At 41.9% G+C, this 27,848-nt stretch overlaps 1 protein-coding gene across 1 annotated transcript; it reads right to left on the bottom strand.

Moving 5' to 3' along the window:
- Positions 1-169: 169 nt before the first annotated feature.
- LOC308285852 (activin receptor type-2B-like) lies at positions 170-27,848 on the bottom strand. Its single transcript, XM_080726738.1, has 11 exons — positions 27,456-27,848; positions 20,689-20,899; positions 17,105-17,220; positions 13,003-13,154; positions 11,342-11,485; positions 9,691-9,834; positions 9,079-9,227; positions 6,672-6,786; positions 5,729-5,867; positions 4,467-4,597; positions 170-3,871 (listed from the first exon to the last, which is right to left on the bottom strand). The coding sequence occupies exons 1-11, from the start codon at positions 27,505-27,507 to the stop codon at positions 3,677-3,679; spliced, it is 1,548 nt and encodes a 515-aa protein (XP_080582864.1). The 5' UTR covers positions 27,508-27,848; the 3' UTR covers positions 170-3,676.

Genomic DNA, 27,848 nt, shown 5'->3' with positions numbered 1-27,848 from the left:
GCTGTGAGGCATGCCTATCCCCAATCTGAAATGTTAAAAATGTCTCTTAATCAGCGCACACACACCCAACAGCTAAATGAGATGTACGTTGTTGACACTCCCCCCTCCCCTCCCCCATCCCCTCCCATATCCCGGAGGAAACGGCTTCAGTCACAGCTGAGCTTTTATGAACCAGAACTATGATTTTTCACAAATGGACTATTGCTGTATAATAAATATTGCTGGACCCATAGAGAAGACCACACTCACGTGGCACACGGTTAGACAATGAGGATGCATCATCATCAGTTAACAATGTGGCAATGAACACATTTATGATCCTGATGACATGTTGTTGTACCATGGTGTTCGGATTATTAGTAGGTTTTTTTTTTGTCATTTGTCAAGGCTGCACAAATCCAGAGTTTACAAATGGAACCAAAAGAACAAGTAAGGCAGTGGATCTTTAAAGTGTGGTCCAGGGACCCCCATGTGTCCCTGAAGGGGTTCAAGGGCGTCCCCAGCAAAATGTGTCAATATAGCATCAAATCAGTCCAACCACTTTAAACCTCGATATATGAGCTATTTGAAATCAAAGAAATCTTGAAAATAAAATAGAAATCAGGACATTTTTGAAACACTAAGGGTCCATTTGGTCGCATTTGCACACTCTGGAATTTACAGTGCAGGAGCAGGTGCTACAGACTGTTGCTGAAACCACTGTCTTGCCACAAAAAAAGATATGACAAAACAAGTGTGTGTGCGTTCCATCTGGCTTAACTATGACTGAATGTTTTTCTGATCACATCACATCAGCAGGTTAATGTTGAGGTAATACTGTTCAAACTGGCAAGTTTTCTTTAGGGGACTGACCATCGCGGTTGCCACCCGCAACCCAAAAAAGGAAAAAAAACAAAACAAAAAAACATCGATTTCTCAGTTTTCTTTTTTTTGACTTTTTTTGTCTTTTTTGCTGATAGACAATGTACAGTAACTATACACTACACTTCCTAATGTAAGTGCTACCTATACAGATTCTGACCCAGAGGAACTTATACTGACATTAGATCATTGAAATCAGTTAAAAAACAACCACTTCTCTCTTTAACCCATTTAGGCCTAAAATTATTGAATGCTTTAACCAGTGAAAAATAGCAGATATACAAGCTCACAGCGCGGCACCGAGTGCCGCGCTGCGAGCTTGTAGATCTGCTATTTTTGAAAAAAGTCGTGAAAATGTGTGCAAATCTTTGAATATATATGTATTTTCAAAGCGAACGTTTGTAACACAAATTTTGCTTCTGGGTGGTCCCTGGAACTAAATATTTTAAAAATGGGGGTCCGTGGCCAAATAAATATCATTTTGGGGGTCCTTCACATGAAAAGGTTTGAGCACCACTGACATAGTAGTCTCTCAAGAACAGACTAACTGAGCTCCAGTTAAGTGAAAAGGACCTTTTCTTTGACGATGGCTGGCCAGATTGCTGACATAGAAACATAGGTTTTTTCCCAAAACCTTAGAAGGATTCAAAAGACACTTATAGAATCGGGTCAAAATTCAAATTTTCACGATTTTTCAAAAATAGCAGATCTACAAGCTCGCAGCTGTGAGCTTGTATATCTGCTATTTTTTTTATATTTAAAGCATATAATATGTCATAATGTGTTCAGGGTTCAGGCCTAAATGGGTTAAAATCCAATAGGGGAAAAAAATATATAAAAACACATTGCAAGGAAAAGAAAAGATCACAGGGCTCTCAAATTTCAAAATGACTCTTTAAATACATTGAGGGTTGCGAGTGAGAAGAAGTCCCATTTTCATTCAGGTGAAATGAAAACAATAATGCCCCGGCACTACGTAACGGAAAAAATAAAATAAAATAAAGAAAAAGAAATTAAAGAAAAAAAAAAAAATCAGTGTTCGGCAACTGTGTGTACAAGGTCTATATACAAGAATCTGCCTCTGTTTCTCTTTAGATTTGTACAGCATTTTATAACCTTGACGACCGGCCAGGCTCTCGTTGAAAAAAAAAATCTCCACAGACAAAGAGGCAAACGGGCAATAAAATATTCCGACTACTCAAAAACACAATAAAATACAAAAACAAAACTTTAGATATACATGTAGAAAAAAGCCTGAGGTACTTTTGTCGTCAGAATTTCTGAGGTCAGTCTGGAGAGGTAAGGCGCTGAGAGCACTTACCTAATCAAGAAAAAAAAAAGGAAAAAAAGAAAAGGAAAAAAAAATAAAGATTAGCTTCACATAACATGGAGAGTTATCACGTTTTTAGCGTTATATTAAAACAAAGAATACATGTACATCTAAAAATCCTTGAGTAACCTGGAATAGTCACAGCAGCAAAATGGACATTCAAATGTTTATGGTATTCATGTTTTTTTTTTTTTCTTCTTTTTTTATGGTACAACTATGGCATTGCATTTGAGACAAAGGCAACCAGTTGAGCTCTCCTTTGCATGACCTAACGTGACTTGAGGTATCTGGTGTTCAACTGAGTTTAACTGAACCAACACCGATGAAATAATAACAGACATGTTGCCTACTCAAGTATGGCCCTCGTGGGGATAAACCCCCAACTACCTGTCCATGATTCTGATGCACTCTCTCACTCACGGTCACGCTGTTTAGTCCTCACTACATCCACACACATACGTGCACACACACACCAATTCATACAAAGTTTAAAATCAAGAATGTATGACATTGCAACTCCAGACAGCATCCGTCAATGCCACTGGCACTGGCAAAGGAGTAACTCTGCATTTCTACTACTTAAAACCAAGAAGGAAAAAAAATAAAAAGAGACTAAAATCCAGGAATATTGTCCATGACAGCTAGCTAAATACATAGCTTGGCTCTCAACTCATAGAAAATGTTCCAAAGTAGGCCTACTGGATACCTGAGAGGTAGTTCCCAAAGGACAAGCAAGTTTGTCCCAAATCTTCAAAAAAGTCCAAACACAACTGCTCAGCTCCCTCCCTAGAAAAGCTGTGCTCCTGTCTATCGCTCGTGGGGTTTTTTGTTTGTTTGTTTTTTTAATTTTTCTCTTTAGGCATTCACAGATTAAAATAAGGGAACACACTTTGAGTTAAAACAAGAAGCTTCAACCCCTGAGGAAGATGAATTATGTCTTGTCTAACAGTCTGAGAAAAAGAATCCTCGCGAGGTGAGGCAGCGACCTTTTGTTTCATTTGGCCACACACGAATGTGACCAGATGGGGAAAAAACCCAAAAAAACATGAGGTAATAAAAATAGACTAAAGCTTAATTTATACTTCGACGCACACTTTTGCCGAAAGAGACGTGCGACAAAGTGTAAATTAACCTTAACACAAAAAAAAAATACATGAGGTAATGACAGAATTTAAGATTTGACACATGGGATGATAGCGGATGTGCCCGTCGGATAGCTTATACTACTTCTCCTTGAACTACAGCAGGTGGATGTGTTAGTACGATCGACTCAATCCTCAACACAGGGAACGGGAAAAAAAACAAAAACACTAATATCGAGACAAAAATAGCAGCTGTGTTTAAGTTGTAAAAATGTTTCTTTTTTTTTTTTCCTTAAATATTCACGGACATCCGCTGAGTTTGGATTTGAAAACAAAAGTCAGGAGCTCGGGGTGGGGCGGAGGGGGGTGGGATGGTCGCCACCCCCCCTGGTCAGCGTGGGCATCAGGTGCTGGACTCTTTGGGAGGTAGGTCCTCGTTGGTGAGTGACGTCACTATGGAGACGGGGCTGTCTGAGGTAGTGCTGTTAATGGTCCTGGAGATCTGACCGATGCGCTCCTCCACGCAGCCCGCCGACAGGCGCGCCTCCGCGTCATGGTCCCAACATTCTTCAATGGTCTCGCACATTTGGCTCAAGCCCTGCAGGGAGGGGAAAAAAACCAAGGTGGTTATATTTCGGACCTTTTCGATTTCCATTTCAAGTTTAGGTCGTTTTTGTTTTTAAAACCGGGATGAACCGGCTGAAGGGGTGTGTGCAACCCTATAGAATATCTTTTCTGGTTCTGCCTCCTCCCTATGCATTCATGTGAAACTGTTAACTAACTGAACTTTGAAAAGAAATGTCTGCACTCTGCACTTTTTCTGAAAGGGAAATTCCAAAAACATGTCAAAACAACTCATCCCACCCCCCCGAGTCAGTTTAAATTGCCTCAGAAGGACACTAAGCATTCGACTGTGTCAACTGGCTGTCAATAACTTTACGTCAGGCTTAAAGAGAGAAAAGAAAAAAAAACGGTTTCATTCCATGGCTCACTGTGTCAAAATGCCCCTCATCTACTGGCTGAATGCAAAAGAGCCATTTCCTCTCCCTCAGGGCCATGCCCCCCTTTCCTTTCCTAAATGTACGCAGGCATAACGCTGCGGCCTAAATGACCATCATTAGTGAGAAGAGCTGCGTTACTGGCTGGCAGTGCCCGCTCGTAAACATGGAAGCCATTCTTCCACCGTTACTCACCGGATGTTTGAGCCATACGTCCTTGATGGCTGGACGCATCTTCTTGTGCACGACTACATCCTGCAGGTCCTCCAGAGAGGGATGTTGGCCTATTTCATCTTCAAACGGCAGCATGTACTCGCCCAATGAGCCTGGAACAAGGCCAGCCGGGGTCAACAGGATGGAAAGTACATTAAGGCAATGATGCAGTCAACCAAACAATGTGATTTGGGAAAAGGTTTTTTAGCATTCTTTGATAATAGCAGATCTACAAGCGCTCAACATTGTAACACGTTGTCAGCTTGCAGATCGGCTATAGCTGATGTACTGTATATAGGGTTAAAGTGATTAGAAAATAGCCGATGTATTTATGGTTTAAGTGATTAACAGATTTAGACGCTATTGCTGGAGACCCCATGAACTGGTGGTCGGGGTTCGATACCCGGCTGGGGAATACCAAAGACTAAAAACGGGACCCAATGCCTCCCTGCCTGGCACTTAGTATCAAGGGTTGGATCGAGGGCAAGTCACTGCAACATACTAGCATGTCCAGTGGGTATACTTGTACATCAAGCTGCCTCACACTAAGGAAACAGGAGATAGGCTCCTGCCCTATGGGCCTCAGGAAAAGGCTTACTTACTTACACAAGTAACCTCTCTATTGCCCTCGGCAAATTTGGCCTGGCACCGCTCGGTTGTGATTGGATTTCACTCCCTCCGAAGTAGTGGGAGACCAATCAGGGCCCAGTATGGAAATATGGGGCGTGTTTATCACCAGAGACATTCTTTAATCCGCCCCTTGGAAATGCAGGTTCCATACAGAGATTCCAGACTAATATCTACACAGAGACAACACAGGTGACACTTGTAAGGGCATTATTTTGCCAGCTGGATGGGCAGACTAATCCCACAAATGGGGGTCTTGGAAAGGTCTTCCTGGGAGAAGGCACCTTTGTTTCTTATGTCTATGTTCCCATTTTTTGTTTCCTATTCGAGTTCTATTCCCGGTTCGAGTGAGGATAGAGCTGCTAGGGAAGAACGGAATAAGACGCCGCCAGTGCATCTTCCGTAAAGTGGGCAGATGGAGTTCACATCACAGTATCTGGACTGTTCTCGTCTTGACGGAAACCATTGAAATGAGACAGTACTTGGGACGGCAGCTAATGACGTTTCACGAGTTCACAAGAACACGAGTGTAGAGATATGGAGAAAACGGCCCATATGTTTAATACATCAACCTGGAACAAGAGTGACATTTTGACCTGAGGGGCGCTCTCACTCACCGCTGGCCTCTGTGCAACGGGACACCAGCTCCCACAGCACCAGTCCCATAGCGTACATGTCTATCCTCAGGAAGGAGTCTCGCTGGAAGTTTATGGCCCCCTCCAGCACCTCAGGAGCCATGTAGCGTCTCGTTCCCACCTGGTAAGACACGGGACAAGAAGGGTCGCTGTGAGGACTCATGCGCCTTTCATCATCCTCATCGGAACATGGAGTTATAATCACTTAAAAACCCTACATACAAATTAACACTCAAAGGGACCACAATGGAAAGAAGATCTCAACCTTGTTTTGCGGTTTATCCTTTTGACAGATTTGTAGAAAGATTATATGTATAATAAACAGCACCCATTTTTATGGGTCCCTTAATTTTTTGTTTCCTACAGTTGGTTTTTGATTATTATTTCAATTTTCAAAAAACATTCCCAAAAAATAAATTTGTCATGATTAAGAAATCTATTATTTTTCTAAGTAATTTCATGAATACATCTAAGAATAATTAATAAATTCCATGAAAATAGCCGATCTATGAGCTCACAACGTGGCGCGAAGTGAAGAGTTATGAGCTTGAAGATGTTTTCACTTGTTTGGGTCTCGTGCAAATGTCTAATTTTGCTTTTCGGTCACAAGCTAAAAACGTTTGGGAACCACTGATATACAGTATTATGTAATTATGTATACGCATTTCTCTCAATATTAATATTTGTAAATCATTCATTCAAATCGATCAATCTTTGTTGTCTATATTAGGCCCCCTATTCTGTTCTGTCTCTCTTCACCGGAAATGGCTGATCTACAAGCTCACAAGGCATTGCAACACTTGTAGATCTGCTATTTTCAGTCAGCAGCAAGAGGGCAGACTTGACAGCAAACAATAGTACTTGTCAAACTTTGTAATTCTTTGATTGAAACCACATTCACTGCTGGTGTGAAGCTGATCAATACCTGGCCATGAGTATCTCCTGGTGGTTTTCCTGGCTCAAACCTTACAGCCAACCCAAAGTCTCCAATTACTGCCGACAGATCATCTTTAAGCATCACATTCTTACTCTTGAAGTCTCTGCAAAAATCAGAAAATCAGAAATAAGTGAGGACAAAATCATAGGAAGGTATAAAATATATATACTTTTTTAAATGAGCACTGACTGGGAACGCATCCGTGTCAGGTAACCACTTTAACCATTATTTTTTACACTTTGGCTTTTCAGAAATAGCAGATCAGCCATTTAAAAAAAACGTGAAAATGTGTCTTTGAATATATATATATAAAACATTTTTAACTCAAATCTTTACTCCTTGCAAAATATTTTGAGATGGGGTCAGCAGCCAAATACATAATTCACAATTCTAGGGGTCCTTGACATTAAAAACTTTGAGCAACACAGATAAAGAAACGGGGACGGACCTCCTTTCCGACATGTCGCCACTCCGACATTGACTTCTTATTGTCGGAGTGGTGACACTTCCATAGGGGTTACGTTTAGGGTAAGTGTTAGAGATAGGGTTAGTGTCGGAATGGAGACACGTTGTGGCGATGTGTAACCATAAAGAAACATACGTTTTTCAGAAAACCATTAGGATTTAGAAGAAATTTTTAGGTCTTAATGACATCAATGATATTGTGAATGTGAATTTGAATAAGTGATAATAAAATGGCAGAGGATATTCAGCCACCGGATGGCATTGTATGGCATAGATCACGGATGGTCCAGTAGCTTAATATCCACTACCTAATTAAATGACTTGTACAGTGCAATGCTACAAAAAACCCATCTATCTTCATCCACTTATCCGGAGTCAGGTCATGGACGTAGCAGTTCCAGCAGAGAATACCAGACTTCCCCTCCCCTGATCACATTTGCCAGCTCTGAGGTGGTCTCAGGCCAGCATGGACATGTATCCCACTCCCACCCCCATCTAGTCCTAAGTCTGCCCTGTGGCCTCTTCCAAACAGGCCATGCCTGGAAAACCTCCCTGAGGAGGCAACCAGGAGGCATCTTTTACTGGATGCTCAAACCCAACTCTACAGGCATCTTTCCATGCAAAGGAGCAGCAAGTCTACTTGCTATCGCTGAGGGCAAAGCCAGCCATTCTCCTGAGAAAGCCCATTCCGTCCCTGATCTTGTTCTCTCGGTCATGACCCACAATTCCTGGCCATATTAGGTGTGAGTAGAATGAAAAGATGCTGATCCGGGGCGCCCGCTGGCCAGGGGCATGCCACTTAGGCACTGCCACATAGGCATGAATGCCTAGCGGTGTCGCCGGTTCGATTCCCGATCCGGAAGACCGTTGCCGCGTGTCACTCCCCATCTCTCCCCCCCATTTCATATCAATAAAGGCATAAAAGCCCCCAAAAATATGCTGATCCAGCCACTTCACACTTGGCTGTGAACTGATCCAGTGAGAGCTCGAAGTCATCGCCTGAGGAAGCCATCAGGACCACACTATCTGTGAAAAGCAGTGATGCAATCCTCAACCAACAGGACTGTAAATGCTCTCCTCCATGACTGCGCCTCAAAATGCCGTCCAAGAAATATCACAAACAAGATAGGTGACAATGTGCTGCCCTGGCAGAGGTCAGCCCCCAATCAGAGAGAGATGTATTCCGTTTGGTCTGTTTGATGTCCGTTCTTTCTCCCTGTCTGTACTTGTCCATATGATTACGGTCCGTACAAGGACCTTTACGTACACCTCCCAACTGAACATACTGGACGTGTCCGTAGCAAGAAGTACCCGCGGCCACCGTTGTCAACCGTAGGGGCAGTCCTCACTACTGCCCCTACGGTTGAGTGAAAGGATGTTCTTATACCTCTAAGATACCAATATGGAAAGCTCTGTGGCTTGAGCACTGTTCTCTTATTGATTAATCACCAGATTCAAGAGATGGGGCTACTCGAGGTGAGTGTGGTTCATTCAGCCAAAATCAGTTTCACTTGCATTTCGAATCATATAGCCTATCCTTTGACTGGCTGGTGATGACACAAACTGACACAAAGTATTTATAAAAAGACTTGTGTGGACGACATTAGAGTGAAATCCTGGTCGGGGCGTGCTGAGAATCTCTTGTGTGCTCTGTGCTGCGAGGCGCAAATGTGGCGCAGGTCGGCAAGCACAAACCGTAGACGAACTAAGCATGTCGACGCAATTACTGCATGTACTCTCTCACCCAAAACGTACACAAAATCAAACATACAGAACTATAAACGGCCCTTTACTGTCCAAGACCTTCACACAAAGAGACACCGACAGCCGATAATCCATGACAGACGACAGAAGTCACACAACAGTGGTTTAGGATGGCTGATTTTGGGGCATTGTGTGCTACATAACACTGTACTGTACACATATTTACCTGTGTGCGATGGTGGGTTTGGGTCCCTCTCCCTTGTAGCTGGGGATGTCCTCGTGGAGGTAAGCCAAGCCACGGGACATGGTTTCTGCCATGAGACACAACTCACTCCAGGTACAAGTGTTGCCCTTCAGGTGGTCCGTCAGTGAGCCCTGCATGCACGCAAAACATCAAGAACCCCCCCGGTGTTTAATATACGGAGCATACATGAGCATTAATGTAAAGAACACTCCTGAACTTTGAACTGGAAAAACTCCACTTTGCCTGACATCTCAACATGTTTAAAGGGGAAGACCACCCATTTTCAATATTGAACTATGTCATTAATTTACCTTGGAGGAGTTGTGTGGAAATAGAAAAAAGTTCCCCCCCCCTTCTGTGTTGCCTAGAACTGGAAGATTGGTTTTGGGGTTTGTATTGTAAAGTACAACTTGATGACATCACACCATTGTACTTTACAATACAAACCCCATTTTTGGTCAAAATCGGTATAAATATTTATATAATATCACGTCATCAACCAATCAATCTAATATATCTGTATCTCACTATCTCTCATCCACGTATATGTGTATACATACATAGCTTTAAGGCAGTTATTAGGCAATTTCTCACCCGCTCATGGAACTCCATAATGAGCCAGAGCTCCGTCTCTAGATTGCTTCCATGTTTCTCAGCGGCGATGTAACGCAGGAGGTTCTCGTGTCGCATCCCAGGAGTCAAGAATATGTCCCTCTCGTTCTGCCAGGACTGTTTATCCTGCGCACGCACACACGCACACGCACACACACACACACACACACACACACACACGCGGTCAGTTGATCACAAACACAAATTGCTCTTTGGAATCATGCGTGCACACACTCCCATGTTCTTGGGTCAATATAGAAACAGGAGATTACTAAGAGATTACAGAGCTCATTCAGTGAAGTACATGCCCTGCACAGAAGTTTTTTTTCTTCTTCTCAAGGCTCTTCACAGCTGTGCGCGGTACATTCACACACCAACGACAGAGGCAGCCGTGCAAGGCTGGGTAACGTGGACAAGATCAAGCATCACAAGTTGATTTTTATTGTGAGGTTAAAAATGGCAAAAATAGCTATGTAAAAACTCACAATTGTGATTGTCAATTGTGAAATGTGTGAAGCTTATAGATCGGCTACTTGAACGTTTGACTATGTATAAAATAAGGCTCAAGTCAAGTGATTACAACCAGGAAAACAACACGGGAAAGGCCATACATCACGATATCCAAAATCCCTGACAATATTCAAGGTGTTCTTTATTTGTCTCCCTCAGGAGAAATCTGTTTTGGAGATAGGGCCACAGCTGCATACATATTAACACTTAACAAAGAAATAAGAAAAACCAAGGGGGGAAAAAAATAAGCATTGCAGACACCCCATGATCTAGTGTACCAGGTCTAGTCATATCGTTAAGGGTTCAGTGTCTTACTCAAGGACATTCCTACAATAAGCTAGGAGAAGCTGGGATCGGGAAACGGAAACCTTATGATTCCCAGACAACCACTCTACTGTAGGGATGGGACGATATGAAAATGTCATATCACGATTATTGTGACAAAAGAAATCGCGATTTACAATATTATCACGATAATCAAAATTCATTATTTCATTCATATATTTTTGGCTAAAATATTTGATAGTGTGAGAAAAAGACTGTATCAAGTAAGTATTTTATAAGTACCTTTTACCAATTAGCCCTATTCACGACCCGCCCACTCAGCATCCCCCGGGTGCTGAAGTCCCGTTTTGAAGGGGAAAATCCTACTATAAGCCTATAGAGTTAGCACAGAAATCGCAAATGTAATGCAATTTCCGAATAGTAAAGTATAAAATACGGCTAGCATGATCAAGAACACAAGATAGTAAACGGCACAAAGCATTATAATTTACTTTACCGTTAGAAATAACGATTTGTTGGCTTTAAGTCCAGTATAGTTTCCCCTTCTAAATTGAAGTCAGCACCCGGGGGATGCTGAGAAACGGAAGTAGGTGGGCGGGCCGTGAATAGGGCTAATAGAGGGTTTAAATGGTACCAGATATACAGCTCTGCAAATAAAAGGTGAATTGATCCCAGTGACGGAGGACGATATCACGATAAATTACATCTCTAGATCTCTTACATCAACTAGATTATCGTGAGTGTTTTTTTAATCACGATAAACGATAATATCGCTTATCGTCCCATCCCTACTCTACTGCCGCTCCACTTCCATTAACAGACGACGGTGCCGTCTCACCTGAATAGGAAAGATCTTCACTGCAACATATTCACTCATCAGCTGAGCCTTCCACACACAGCCGAAGCGCCCCCTAGCTTTGATCTCCAGCAACTGCAGGGGTTTCAGACCCACCAAGGGTGATGGGGGGGTTGGTCCGGGGTCCTGGGAAGAGAAAACAGTGTCAGAATACAGGAGAACACCTTCACAGCCAGTGTTGAAGATCCACTACACTGGCTCAGTAAGTAAAGGCACCACACTTTTATTCAAGGGAATTAATAATAATAATAATTTTCAGATTTTGAAAAAGTTAAAACAGCTGTATTGCTGTCATTATATGACACTGTCTATTCATATATTAAATGGTCACATAGCGCACAAACGTAAACTTAATAATAAAATAAAACATTCTCACACTTTCTGCATATATACACTTATACAGTATATATTCATTCAACTTTAGAAAATAATTGACTCAACGTTGGCTTAATCTCACAGCACTGTTAAGATCCCTCTTCCAAGATCAAATGTGACTTTCAAATTCAGCACTTCAAAGGAACCATTTTGTTTTCCAGACATACTAAAAAGCATCCTGCTCAAAGGCTCGTTTGGCTTGTAGTACAATGATCTTTGTGTAAGATTAAATTGCGCCGTGGATTTCACAAGGCTAAATTAACCGTGACTGGAGAGGTTCAACTTTCACAGAATGTTGCTCCATAACTTTTCACCATGAACAGCAATGAGTTAATGAGACCAATTTAAAACATACTAGCAATCAATGAGTTAATGAGACCAATTTAAAACATACTAGCAATCAAAAAAGGAAATGTCAGACAGACTGTCTGATACATTTGATGTTTATGTTGCCAATATCACAATTTATCAATTTAATAAAGAAATACATGTTAACCACATCAACCCTGGCATCCCTATTTTGGGAAACAGTTTTCATAATTTCTCAATGAATTTGAAATAAGCAGAGATTGCTGTTGGCTATTTTCACTATTTCATGTAGTATATAGGGCAGGGGTGCCCAAACTTTTTTTACTTGAGAGCTACTTTTAGAATGACCAGCTCAACATGATCTACTCACCACACAAAAATTACGTGAGGGGGCTTTGGAATAGCGGCACTGGCATCACACACACATGGAATGGGAAATAGTGGGGGGACAAGTCTTCATTCCATTCTGTATGGAAGTGGTAGGTTTTCGGGTTCTTTGTAATGCTAAGAAAACAAAGCATTCCCCCCCAATTTGCCTACTTTAGAAGCCATGAAGGGAGATGACAAGCCCTTCTTGATGTCAATCAAGTCACCTTAATTGACAGATGTCAAAAAGAGGGGTTTTGAGATTTTAATTATATATGTTTAGGGGCATGTCATGTGGTCTACCTGCACAGCCTTTGTGATCTACTGGTAGATCACGATCTACCTTTTGGGCACCCCTGATATAGGGTAATATATAAGCGATTTAGAAAATGTCTCTTCCCCTCACCTATTTTTCCCTTCCATTGTCTGTGGCTTTGTCCATTTCAGTCCTTAGCGCACGTTAATTGCTTGTAACGATGGCTGTTAAGGAATTTGAGCTTATTCCGCTGTTATACTAATTGTCAGGAGCTCTGGACTGGAGCACTGGCTAAATGCCTTCGACGTAAACGACTGGAACTTGATCCTCGGCTCACCTCGCTCAGGTCCACGTGTCCGTACGGAGGTTTGCGGTGTCGGTACATCCACAGGGCCAGCACCAGGGCCAGGGACAGCACACACAGAGGCAGCAACGAGTACACCAGCACGTTCAGCAGAGACGGGACTCTGGGAGGGGGCCGGATTTTCACTGCAGAGGAAAAGGTGGTCGACCGTGATTTATACTTAAAATCAGTGGTGGAAAAAATTACTTACATTCTTTGCTTAAGTAAAAGTAACAATACAGCAATGTAGGTGTACTCTGTTACAAGAAAACGTCCGGAATTCAAAATGTACTTGAATGAAAGTATGAAAGTACTTAAAGTAGTCAAAAAGTACTTAAAGTACCAAAAGTAAAAGTACAACATTTTTGAAAATAGCAGATCTATAACGCGCGTTGTGAGCTTGTAGATCGGCTATTTTCAAATAGCCAAGTAAATAGGCTGTACCAAGTTCCAGAGAAAGCAATGGAGGGGTATCGCTGAGAGACGTTGACTATTGTTGTATTGAATTAAGGAACGAATATATATAACAACCCGGACAATATTTTAATTCAAAATTGCATGACCCTCCCTTGGAGTCAAAGTAAAATTAGTAGACCCACCCTCCCCCATTTTCCTCCTAGGCCCTCTATTTAAAAAAAAATGACAGGGCCCTTATTCAATGGGAAAACAGGGCGCTGATGCAGGGAAACAGTAAAGAGGCATTCACATTGAGCACTACAACTAAATAAATACTATAACTATAAAATAATAGTTTGGAAAATTAAGTGGGTGGCAGTGTTCACAATGACAAAACATATATACAATGGTGAATATAGTTATCTTTATAGTTATCATGCCAGGTGGGAATGGTGCTTAAGGCTTGCTCACAGATGGCAGGTATGTAGCTTAAAAAGTTAATGTTTGCAGTGTGCACAGCATTCAGATAGTTCTCTCCAGCATTTAGTAAATGCAGTGGCAGCACTGTGATCACACATTGTAGATTCTCCTCATATTTCAAAGAACCAATTAGAGATGGAAAATAACCTGTAATTGTTGATAACATATTTACCCAACATATCAGTATATCCAATTAATCACTTTATATTAAAAGTAGAGCTGTCAGAGTTAGCTCAATTCATCCTAATTAACCCAACGTTATGTGAATCGCGATTAATTATGTTAATCACAGTTAATCGCATGTTTATTTGTTTTTTGCCATTTGGCCAATTCGTAGTTTAGGATTTCCATGGCCATTGTAGATGCAGTACATTTACTGTTGTTACCCCACAACTCATTAGGCATTACATATTTCTTCAGATACTTTCAATAGGGAGCTAAATGCTACTAGTAGATTGGAATGTAACACTATTACAATATTCTGCATTCAATTTATGTTAACTTACAGTTAGTATATCAATATGCCCACCTGTTATTTGTTGGGCTTAAGTTTATGATTTCATCCCATCATGCACACCTTTTGTTACTTGAAGATTCTGTACAGTATTTGTCATCGTTTCAATAATAATAAACATTTGCAAAATCAAGCAGTTGTCTACTCTCATGACCCATGTTGATAAGAGACTTGAAAAATATCTGCTTAAGGTAGATTTAGAACGGATAAAAATATGTGATTAATCATGATTAAAGGACAACTTTAGTTTTTTACAACAAGGGTTCATATTTTAGATTGTAATTAAAGAATATAAAAGATGAGTGTTAAAATTATTTAATTTACTTCTTTCTATTGTTTTAGAGATTCTTATTTCAGTGGTTGGGGCATGCGTACAAGTGGCTAAATATGTAATTTTACACAGAATAAGCCCATTCCCAGGATACATCGCAACCTTTCATGGTTGGATGTGACTTATGGGGGCTAGAAGTGTTACTGTAAATAGCAATAAAGAAACTGCTGGCTTATTGTGTCTAAAAAGACATATTTAGCCACTTGTACGCATGCCCCCATGCGTACGCATGCCCCACATTTTAGCACGGTAAACGTGATAAAACAATAGAACGAAGCAAATTAAAACATTTTAACACTCAATCTTTCTTTTCTCTAATTACAATCTAAAATATGAACCCATGTTGTAAAAAACCAAAGTTGTCCTTTAACTATGGACAATCATGCGATTAATCAGATTAAATATTTTAATTGACTGACAGCCCAGTATTGTCTGGTCTCCGGGGGGAGATTTACTGCTTCACCCAGGTGATGGTTGCTCAGATGGCTCTGATAAGCACAAGGGGTCGTGGCTGTTATGCAGGGGTGGGCAATTATTTTTTCCATGGGGTCACATGAACAACAGAAAGTATTGTGGAGGGCCGGGCCAAAAGGCAGTGCTCCCCGCAAGATGTCCTCCCCGCAAACTAAACACACGGATTTACATCCGACTTCAGTAAATAAATACTTAGCAGTCCAATTTTTGTTGAAAACCTGGCATTCGGCATCGACTTTTCTTTTTTTAGCCAGTAGCCATTTTTGATGGGTAAGGTAAGGCTAACTTGTGACCAGTCTGACAACCCGCTTGTTATTGAGACAACGATCCAATGATCACGCACACATGCTGATGTACGCATTGCGTCCATATGTACGTGAATAAAAAAACCTGCAGCTTTAGTCCATGCAGGAGGTAAAATTAGAAAATGTGTTCATTATGTAATTTTCCATTAACCATACATCAGAGTGAACCAAAGGGCCGTATATGGCCCACAGGCCTTACAATGCGACGGTCTGGGTGAAGTGTCTTGCTCAGGGGATATTCAGAAATGTCGAACGGGCAAGCTGAGGTTGTCCAATTCCGATTTCCGGACATTTTGTCTACCCACTCAGCTATGGCTGCCAATAAATGGCCGCCCATAAACAATATATACTATGGGATTGTCTACATTGTTGGTCATGGGTGCCTGGCACCCAATTAAGCTCCTCTCTTAGGTCCATAATGATGAATGTGTAGCTGCCAATGCCATGGGCAGAGGTAATAACTCTCTACTCCCAGTCAATGAGAGGGTAGAGTCGTGTCCAGTTTGAGCCTTTGTTACTTAAAATGGTGGTTCTCAAAGTGGGGTCTGGAGACCCCCAAGAGGGTGAGTAATAGCGGGCTCCCCATCTAAATGTGTTATTAATATATAGCCGGGGAGCCACAGGCCCAAAAGCTCAAAGAATAGGGTTTTACCTGTGACATCATGACATACTTTTTATTTTTGTTTTTTCTATTCATTTGGTCATTAAGGTACACAGAATGAGAGGCCTGCTCTGCCGGAAACTCTGCGAAAAGAAGTTATGGCCATTTGTATATTCACTCCATAGACTTCAATATACAGGAAAGAAACACACCAAAAAAATATGCTTTAAGTAGCATGTGAGGGGTCAAACTAGGGGTTCTTGATGATTCTGAATCCATTGCAAGCATTTGTTTTGCATGAAAAACATTCCTTGGGCTAGAAAACGGACCAAAATAACGGTGAAAAGTGATGACTCATCACTACTCATCACTTTTCACAGGTTTGAGAGGCTTAAATCTAGCCCAAGGAATGTTTTTCATGCAAAACAAATGCTTGCAATGGATTCAGAATCATGAAGAACCCTTAGTTTGACCCCTCACATGCTACTTTTTTTGGTGTGAGTTTTTCCAGTATAGTGAAGTCAATGGGAAACTTTTTTTCGCAGTGTTTCCGGCAGAGCAGGCCTCTCATTCTGTGTACCTTATTGACCAAATTAATAGGAAAAACAGAAATTTGGAGTATGTCATGACATCACAGGTCTTCTCTCATTTTGGCACAGTGGCTCCCCGGCTAATAGCAATAAAAATCAGTTTAACCACGTTAACCCTAGTTTATACTTTGGATATTAGGAAATAGCCAATCTACAAGGTCACAATGCTTCGTGATGTGACTTGTTGTGAGCTTGTGAATCGCCAAAAAAACAAGCTCGAAAGGAAAATTATTGGAATAATCTAAAAACATTTCAAGAACACAAATGTTCTCTTAAAGCAGACCCCAGCACAAATTCTTTAAGATGTGGGTCCGTGGCCAAATACATACACATCTGGGAGTCCTTGACTTGAAAGCATTTGAGAACCACAGATATAAAAAGATGGTGGGGGGGGGGGTGTCTCACCTCGGTTGCCAATGCCGATGAGGTCAGGAAGGTGGGTGAACCTTTCGTTGCAGTAGTTTCCCTCACAGCAGCAGAAGAACACCTGAGGGTTCTCTTCCATGTTAACACACTCTTGCCTGTAGAAAGACAGCACTCCATTACTCCTCATACACAAGTCAAACTACATTAAACCTCCTCATACACAAGTCAAACTACATTAAACCTCCTCATACACAAGTCAAACTACATTAAACCTCCTCATACACAAGTCAAACTACATTAAACCTCCTCATACACAAGTCAAACTACATCAAACCTCCTCATACACAAGTCAAACTACGTTTAACCTGGTGTACCTCTGTTGGGCGAAAATAGCAGAACTACAAGCTCACAATTCATTGCAATGTGAGCTTGTTGTTGGGCTATTTTCACTATTTGTCTTATGGGCAGTGTAAGGATGACTTAACGCAATCACTTTTTCACACCGGTCCACGGACCAAATGCACTCTTTCGACGTTGCTATAATCACTTTGTTACAAAGGGAAAAGAGCCAAGTCAGAAATTTGACTTAACTTACAGAAACAAGTTGCAACAGTTTTACCTCTCTCCCCATACAACGTATAGATTGCAGTTTTGAGGGGTACAACAATTAAATCAAACAAATTGATTTAATAAATAAAAACAATTATCAATTTCCAATTATATTGAAAATAGCGGAGCCATTTTGGCATAACACCGTTGTACAAGGTATAGAATGAATATTAGGCCTACAAAAAAATGGTTCTCGATTATTCGATTGAGCGAAAAAGCTTATATAATCGCTAAGAAAAGTATCGATAGTTGCAGCCTGCCCTTGCAGCTGTAATGAAAATTGAACTTGTTTCCACTCAGGGCTCACTTTTGTATTAATTCCTATTAGCTTCCCGTGTGCTACAGTATAGAATGCTGCCACAGTATTCAAAACAGGTGACCTCTGTGAGCATGTCGTGCGTGTGAGCCTATTTTCCTTCCCCGGATCCTATTTCTTTACCTAATCCTTTATGTATCACTAGCCCTTACCCGTTCAAAGATATGAGCTCCGAAATGATGTGCAGTGTGTGGATTATGGGATGTGCACTGTGCACACAGTATATGAGGGATGGAAAGTAACTTTAACTGGTGCTTGCATGCTAATATGTAGGAGCATCAATGTAAGAAATACCCGTTCCATTTAACGGCTACAGAGATACTGTGTACCGATCTGCATGATTTTTGGACAACATCTGTAACAGGGCCCGCCCGCCCGCCTGCCCGCCTGCACACTCACACACTCCCCCCCCTGTGTGTGTGTGTGTGTGGGTTTGTGTGTGATTGTGCATGGCCTGAACAACAGCGCCCCTCCCTTAACATGTGTGGTCACAAAAGGTACTGTAGGCTAAATAGATATAGATACACCATAAAAATGCTATTATACAGCATACGATTTGTGAAAGTGACAAACGGGCTTCACAGTTATGTCAGGTGTGTTCATATGCTGATGGTGATGCGATTTCAGATCAATTGCTCCAGCCACCGAGGAGAAACGCTGTTTCATACAGACAGACACTCACTCACTCAGACAGACATTCGCAAAATTATAGTATAGATAGCACAGCCACTCCACACAGCCTCAAGAACATTGTGGTATTTGTTGTCAGTGTGCTGTGACTTTGACCCTTGACCCCCCCCCCCCCCCACCCCCATACTGATGAGAGATTATTCTTCTGTTGCTCTGTCACTCTGGATAAGAGTCAGACACTCAACACCTACCCAAGATGGAAACACAAAGATATCTAGCTTGCTTTATTGTTGCATTAATCACGGAAGGTAAATGTAAATGCGCGGCAGTGAACTGGTTGCCCTCCGCCGCTTCTGACTCAAGCCACACTTCACTCTACCACAATGTTCCAATGCTATAGAGAGTCTGTAGAATTCTGCCGCGAAAAAGTTAAGTCCTGGTCTGAGAGTAGCCCTTCAGAACAGAAGGGTATTGGACACAGTGTTCACAAAAACACAGTTAAAATATCTTTGAAAGATGATATATATTTTTGAATTTGTTTTCCAGTGGGGAGTTAATTACACAATTGCACAGGCATGCAGCAGTAGGGGAAATTACGTGACATCCGCTTTATTTAAGCTCGTTTTCAGAGCTCCCCAAGTGCAGACTGTTAGGCGGAAGCATTTGACAATTGTGGGAGCCAACACGTCTGTCTCTAGAGAGTCTCCACCACTAATGTGAACCATGCTGTAAACCCTCATTTACACTTTGCTGTACTACAGTGTCGCGTGCCAAAAATATCCCATCTACAACCTCACAACAAGCTTGTAGGTGTAGGTACACCATCATACAATGGAATAGAAAAATTAGAAAAATTAGAGATAGCACTTTTTCCTTACCGATATCGATTACCCATGACTCGCGTCTCGATCGATACCGAGTACTGATCTGACACCAGTGTGTAATTTAAAAAGAGGACAGTGGTTCTAAGTGGGGGTCCAGGGACCCCCAGGGTTCCTTGAAGGTGGTTCCTCCAAATGGAATGTACAAATGTAAACTCTTAAGAGTTATGGGGGTCCATGAAATTAAAAGGTTTGAGAATTAATATATGATCTACGCTACAATTCAGCAAACTAATAAAGTAAATAGTACAGCAGAGTTGTGCAACAACTGAAGCATTCAAAATATTACTGAAATGTCATTATGCGATGAATTACATGTTATCTGACCAGGCATAAACTTCCATACACGCTGATATCGATAGCAGCATTTTAGGCCGTATTAACAGCGATTGGCAGTATTTATATGGTATCGGAACAACTCTCGTAAAAATGTAGTTAGGATAGTTCGAAATGGACAGTGTAGGGCTGTCACGATTATGACATTTTACATGACGATTAATTGTCACTCAAATAATTGCGATTAACGATTTAATTGTGTTCTTGTCGTTGACAATTATATTTCTGTTTGGCTTTTAGGCTTTGAAGTTTCACGTGGCAGATATGACACATAACCTAAATATACAAAGAAATTACTGACATATTTGACAACTTTGTTCTAAAAAAAAAAGAAACATTGATAGTGGAAATAGCCGATCTGCTATTTCCACTATTTTTGACTTTTACAAAAATATATGACATTTTTTCAACATGGAAACGATTATGAAAAATAATCGCGATTATGTCAAATAATCGCCATTAGACGATTATGTAATAATTGTGACAGCCCTAGGACAGTGGCGCTCACTAGTGATGTGTCGTTCATGAGTGATTCGTTCATAAGAATCGAATCATTAGCATGACTCGTGAACGATTCGTTCAAATCCCTGAAATGGGTCGTTCACACTTTCGTTCACACCCCCGCCCCTCCCCCTAATAGCCCCGGCCGGCAGACAGGACTCGACGGCGGGCTGTACTCGCGACGTAATAAAAACGCTCCCGCGATTGTGTTTTTCACGGGACGATCGCGCTATGAACGAATCATTTGAACGAATCTTTTGAACGGATCATTACCGTGAACGAAATGATCCGTTCACTGAAATGAACGGGATTGCCCATCACTAGCGCTCACACACACACACACAACTCACCTGTCATAGCAGTTGAAGTCGTCCAGCCAGCAGCCCTTCTTCACCAGCTTGATGGTCCCTGAGGAGTTGAGCCAGGAGGCGTAACAGTGCAGACGCTTGTCCTTCTCGCCCTTCTCGCAGCGCTCAAAGCCGCTCTGGTTGGTCCTCTCCGTCCGCCAGTTGTCATTGTAGTACACACACTCCCGGGTCTCCGCCTCACCCAGACTGTATCCTGTGTAGACAAGATAGGACGTTTTTTAAAACGATTATTTATTGGCGGGGGACATCTCTGCTTCATTCATGAAAACTGACTTAAGAGTGCCAAGGACTTCCGGCGTAAACAAGACGGTAAAAAGGCCTTATTCGGGATGTCCCTGTTGGGCAGGATGTTCCAACTGTACCTGTGCCGTGCTGCATCTTAAAACCCATTTAGGCCAAGAATTATTGAATGCTTTAACCAGTGAAAAATAGCAGATATACAAGCTCACAGCGCGGCACCGTGAGCTTGTAGATCTGCTATTTTTGAAAAGGTCATGAAAATGTGTGCAAATCTTTGACTATATGTATTTTTAAAGCAAACGTTTGTAACTCATATTTTGCTTCTGGGTGGTCCCTGGAACTAGATATTTTGAGATGCGGGTCCGTGGCCAAATAAATGTCATTTTGGGGGTCCTTCACATGAAAAGGTATGAGAACCACTGACATAGTAGTCTCTCAAGAACAGGCTGACTGAGCTCCATTTAAGTGAAAAGGACCCTTTCTTTGACGATGGCTGGCCAGATTGCTGACATAGAAACATAGGTTTTTCAAAAAGTCTTAGAAGGATTCAAAAGATACTTATAGAATCGGGTGAAAATTCAAATTTTCACGATTTTAAATAAATAGCAGATCTACAAGCTCGCTGTGAGCTTGTATATCTGCTATTTTTCAATAGTTAAAGCATAAAATAATGATACACTATAATGTGTACCCGTTCTAAAATGGGTTAAATGTGACTACTGTACATGTGATGTTGTTCTAATAAGATATTCAATCAGAAACCAAAGTCTGAATGCACACACAAACACAACCGAAAGTGTATGTGTGGTCGCGACTAACCCGTTTACTACAGGCCACAAGGTGTGCCTTGACATTTAAGCCTTTACATTGGACCACTTTCATCCCTATTTTGGGCATGTTATTACAGGTGAAAATTGTCAAACGTTGGCAAAGACGTTCCAAAACAGTGAAAATAGCTCGTCTACAACAGGGGTTCTCAACCTGTGGGTCGGAACCCCCAGGGGGGTCCCCAAATTATTTCGGGGGGGGGCCCCAGAAGATTAACTTAATGTGCAACATTGTCTCACTCGACAGTAAACAAACCAACATAAAGTTTAAGTGTATAGAGGGTAAATGCACATTTCTAAAGTGACAATTTAAGGACTTTGTAATCTATCTATAAATGCGACAAATCTCTGTCTGTCTGTCTGTCTGTCTGTCTGTAATCTGCGTTGTTCCCGAGTTGGCCAGGTCGCCGAGAACCGTTCGTCCCATCGGCTTCAGATTCGGCACGCGCGTTCCCCGCCGCGGCGCGGAGTGCAGTGCCGGGCCTCGACCCGACGCGCGGGCGGGGCATTCATTCCCTATTTACATTGTTCCTGAGTTGGCCAGGTCGCCGACTAGACGCCCTTCGGGCGGCCGAGCTTCTAGCATCTCTAAAATGACAAATTAAACATTGGCCAAATTGCAAAACATTAGAGGCAGAAATTGTGAAAATAGCCGATACATGCTCACTACATGCTTGTGAGCATGTAGATCTGCTATTAACACAACAGAACTGTGTTATACAAAATGTAATGACTCAACTCTTAGTGCGTCAGGGTGGGGGGGTCCCCAGTTAAAATATGATTATTTTGGGGCTCGTGGCCTGAAAATGTTGAGAACCACTGGTCTACAACACGCAGTGTTGTGAGCTTGTAGATCAGTTATTTTCTCTATTCGACATGCAACAAAGTATATAGTCATAAGTCAAAGTAAGAGTGAGTGAGATAGTGTTGAGGTTGTGGGGGGGTTCAATGCTGTCCACGTACAGACAGCGAGTGAACTCATAAACACCTCCGCTTGTTTCGTGCTCAAGGACGGCACCATACGAGAGACACACGTTGGCTGTTCATGTGCCACATCCCGCACACCTGATCAGCACACATGCCTTAACGAGAGGAGAGAGGCAGTCTCATGACCCTCAGGAACGAGACGTGATGCTTGCACCATCATTTAGCAGCAGTGGTCTGGTTCCTGGAGCCACGGGTGTCGCACCAATTTTTGGGCCCTGGGTACAAGGATTCACTGCGGGTCCCCCATGAATGTTCTTCATAGGGGGAGGAGGGGGTTTAACCCATTTAGACTGGGAAGTTGGGAACGTATTATTACGCATTATTTTGTGCTTTAAATATTGAAAAATAGCAGATATACAAGCTCACAGCGTGGGCGCTGCGAGCTTGTAGATCTGCTATTTTTGAAAAATCTTGAACATTTGCAAGTCTTTGATTATTTCAAATCCTTCTAAGGTTTTTTTTTTTAAATGTCAGTGGTGCTCAAACTTGTTCATGTGAAGGACCTCCAAAATGATATGTATGTGGCCAGGGACCCCCATCTCAAAATATTTAGTTCCAGGGACTCCCCAGAATCAACATTTGAGTTACAAATGTTCGCTTAAAAAGTACCTATATTCAAAGATTTGCACACATTTTCACTACTTTTAAAAATAGATCTACAAGGCAAGCTCACAGCGCAGCACCGAGTGTATATCTGCTATTTTTCAATAGCTAAATTAGAAAATTATTAAGGCCCCTCCACCTTGGGCCCTAGTAACTCAGTCCCACCCAACCCCCCCTCCCTCCCTTGTGATGCCTCTGCCTGAAGCATTTGTTAGGCTGAAAACGTGTCCCTTCACATGTTTTTACACAAGAGATTTTACAGGGACTGATAGAATGTGCCACAAGTTTGAAATAATGAAATAGGTGGTGGTTGTTGTGTTCTTTTGTTGTTGTTTTTTTGACCATTTGAATTTTGAACCCTAGCATCCCAAATCTGGCCAGCTCTGGGGCAAACATTCAGGGAAAATAGACGATCTAAAAGCTCACAATGCAAGTTGCGAGTAGGGCTGTCACGATATGACATTTTACATGACGATTAATTGTCACTCAAATAATTGGCGATTAACGATTTAATTGTGTTTTTGTCGTTGATAATTACATTTCTGTTTGGCTTTTAGGCTTTGAAGTTGTACATGGTAGATATGACACATAACCTAAATATACAAAGAAATTACAGACATATTTGTCAACTTACTACTTTAAAAATAACTTTGATAGTGGAAATAGCCAATCTACAAGCTTACAACGCGTCACGATGCGACGCGTTGTGAGCTTGTAGATCTGCTATTTCCACTCATTTTCAACATTCACGATTATGACGATTATGACAAGATAATTGCGATAATGTCAAATAATCACGATTAGACGATTATGTAATAATTGTGACAGCCCTAGTTGCGAGCTTGTAGAGATGTTTAATATAGAGAAATATGTAGCGCAAACAGGGGGGGGGGGCTCTAGTCAAGAGCCCTGGGGGACTGCTCAACTAAGTTGAAGAATCCACTCAATATAACAAACAGCCAGTTTAGGATCACAAAATGTGTCCTTAAACCGTTAAAGTCTGTATACCGGCTCTGACAACAAAGGATAGTAATTTTTGTTTATTAAAACTAAATGTTGTGGACACCAGAGAGTTCATGGAGTACGTTTCCACGTAATCTGTAAACTAAGGCGGAAAGAAATGACCCTGCCTTACATTCTAACAGACTACGGTGTCTCAGAAAGAAGTGTTATTGAAAGGAACGAGGAGTCCATCATTGTGAAAATAACGTTGCAAAAATCGATATGGTGGGACTGAAATAGAGAATAGTCCTCTTTTGTACTTGGACGGGGGGGGGGGGGGGGGGGGGGGGGGGACAAAACCCTGACATCCCCAAGCAGACAAGATGACTTGATCAGCCCACATCTTAATGAATTGAAACTCTATTATGGAGACACACATGGCGCTACAGTAAATCTGTTTGTTGTTATGAAGTACCGTACTGTCTGCGAGCGAGACTTCTCTCATCCATTTGGCACACGGCCAAGCAGGGTGCTCTCTATAGTAAAAAAAAAAGAAAAGAAAAGAAAAGAAAAAAGGGATCCTCTGGGCTAACAAATTGTTCGGCGTAATCTCATTTGCTGTAAGATGAATTCTCAGCCCCAACAACTCAGTGGTGAAAATAAACACAAGACTTAATTAGCTGTTGAAAAAGAATGATATGCTGTAGAACAGAAAGACCCCACGCCGATAAGAACTTGTATCCTCGTGAGTAGGGCACATCTGGAGGAGCAGATAAGACCGACTGTCAGAATTTTAAAGGAGTATATTGAGTAAATGCTTCAAGTGTCACATCATATGAAGGGGCGAGTTGTCAGCCTAACGAAGGCTTTGGTTGGAAAAAAAATGTGTTACCTCAATTGCCTTTTCTGTGGACAACTTAAGTTCTTCCACGGTGTTAATATATAAATTATGTAGTGCTTTCAGCGTCTAAAAAGAAAAGCCATACAGGCTCGGCTGTATATTTTTAATTAGGCTATCATTAGTTTCAATATCCCGTTATGTGGGTATCAACGAATCAGACGCAAAACAACCAGCGATATTCAAGCAACGAACGTAAAGGTTTGACACAGTAGGCCTACTACTGACCGACGTTGACCACGACATTCACTGCTTTGATAAACATTCAAACAGTGGACAAAGAGCTGTGGGATGTCCTTCAAAATCATCGCCTGGACATTCATTCCCAATCTTTGTTCAGAGGGGGGAAGAAAAATAGTGCCTGTCTCTTTAAATCCCTGCCTATAGGAGCCTGCCCATCCCCCAATGTTACCCCCCAACCCATTACACACACATAGTCGAGCGTGTGCACGCCACAATGGCGCGCACACATTTTTTTTTTACACATTAGACTCACGCAACCTGAACCTATATGCATGGGTTTGTGTCTGTATGTGGAGATAGGCTATACTGTATGGATGATATGTGTGGAGATATATAGGATAGGATAGATAAGGGATAATATATAGGCCTAGATAGATAGATAGATAGATAGATAGATAGATAATATTGTACCATCTAACCGACAGAAGGGAATACACTATACATTATTATATATGAAAAATAGGAGGAATGACTGTTTCCTCTCCTGTAAAGCGCAAAACAAAAGGTAAGAGTGAAACACATGCATGAAGCCAGCCTGATGATGCTGCTGCATGGAGCCTGGCTGGATGGCATTTCTGAAATCTCAGGTCACGTGACCCATGAGGACTTTTACTACTAGATGCTTCCCCTGGCCCCCTCCCCCCTCCCTGTCACTTAGTGAAGCTTAGACTACAAAAACATGCGATCTGGAGGAAGCAGCTTATACTATATATTCCCTACTAGCCGCCCCCTAATCTATAAAACCATAAAGCCATTACATCCCCAGTGAAATTCCATACACAATAATAAAAGAATAAAAAAAAGGACAGCTGTGCCTTTAAATGAAACTGATGTGAAAATTTGGGGGGGAAACAGCAACAACAAAATGTAGAGATTTTTTAAAAGAGTAGCTTAAAAGGTTGGTCCATTATACCAAATACAAATAAACACCTTTAGGATGTGATTGGGGGGAGATTAAAAAAAATGGCCATCCATGCCAGAAAAACGACAAAAAAAATGAGAAAAAGACTCGTCAAGCATAATCAGCTGAATTCCTGAAAATGTGCCAAACAAAAGAAAAACAAACCTCATGCTCAATTTCACGTGGTTAACAGGCCACAGACATCATGGATCCTGTTCCTGCGAGCACAGCACAGATGTGTGTGTTGTACCAGTAACCTCAATTTGGGGTAAAACACTCTCTCCTCGACACCAGGTCGGCTCTCTACAAAAACTAATGTGAGATGTGTTTTATTTTCCTCTCAAAAGGCTCCGTGGTCTGTGTTGTTGTTGTTCAGAGACAGACACAGAGAGAGAGAGAGGGACCAGGAAAGAGAGATGATGATGATGGAACCTATAATGTTTCAGGATGTTAGTGCAGCTGCTGCCGTCTATTTCTCGCCACTGTTTATTAAAGGAAGCAAGGAAGGCAATTTAAGTGAAAGCCCAACCAAGCAACCAACCAAGGTTCTTCTCCTCCCAACGTGTCATATTATTATCCAGCTATGTCTTAGTTTTGTTTGTTAGTAAACAAACAATAAACAAACAATATGCCAGGGGGAAAAGCTTGTACCTATAAAAGCTAACAGGTTATAGCGGGGTAGGGAAATAAAATACTAGTACTGGTGCAAAATGACCATTTATATTAAAAAAAAGGATGATGGAATTTGCCTGCAATAAATATTCAAAAGCAAAAGTTTATTGCGGGGGGGGGGGGGGGTGAGTAAACCCGCGCGTGCACCATTTTCAACCCTTGCCAGGCAAAATGGAATAAACAATTACAAAAAAGAAGCGTGATGTATACCTCGCCATACGACGGTGTCGCTCGCGGAAAAATAGCCGATCTGCAAGCTCACGGATGGTCGTCCGTGAGCTTGCAGATCGGCTATTTTTCCACGTCCGAAGCTTGTTGCAAATACAAGGTTCCACCCCCCCCCCCCCCCCCCCCCCCAACAATAGCGACAAGCGCTCCTCTTCTCTTTCTCCCATTCTTTTTCTGTGTGTATTTATCTGATCTGATCTCTTCCTACCTGCACATAAAGTTCCTAGGAGCAGTGAGCAGGTCAGCCATGAAAAAGACATGTTCCGATCGTTCTCTTCTTCTTCCTCGGCTTTCCGTCGCGAACATTAAAACAACCACCCGGTGCGGTTGCTGCTTGGTTGGTTGTTGTTTGTTGGCTGCTTCTTCTTCCTCTTCTTCACCTCCTCTCCTTCTTATCCTTGTCCAAACAACATCGGTCCAACAGGCAGGGATCAAACCGACCACACTATAGGGGCCTCCACCAACCACCACACCACCGCGATCTGTCTGTCTGTCTGGCTGGCGTCTATACCAGCACTCACTGTGCACAAAACCACAGCAGCGTGTCTGTGTGTGTGTGGTGAGCGTAGCCGCGGCGGCAGCCTCTGTGCAACAATGTTGC

The sequence above is a fragment of the Nannobrachium achirus genome, assembly GCF_963921795.1.
Source record: "Nannobrachium achirus genome assembly, chromosome: 5".
In the NCBI taxonomy this organism is placed as follows: domain Eukaryota; kingdom Metazoa; phylum Chordata; class Actinopteri; order Myctophiformes; family Myctophidae; genus Nannobrachium; species Nannobrachium achirus.
The sequence above is the reverse complement of the archived record's forward strand: the minus strand, read 5'-3'. Positions and strand labels throughout refer to the sequence as shown.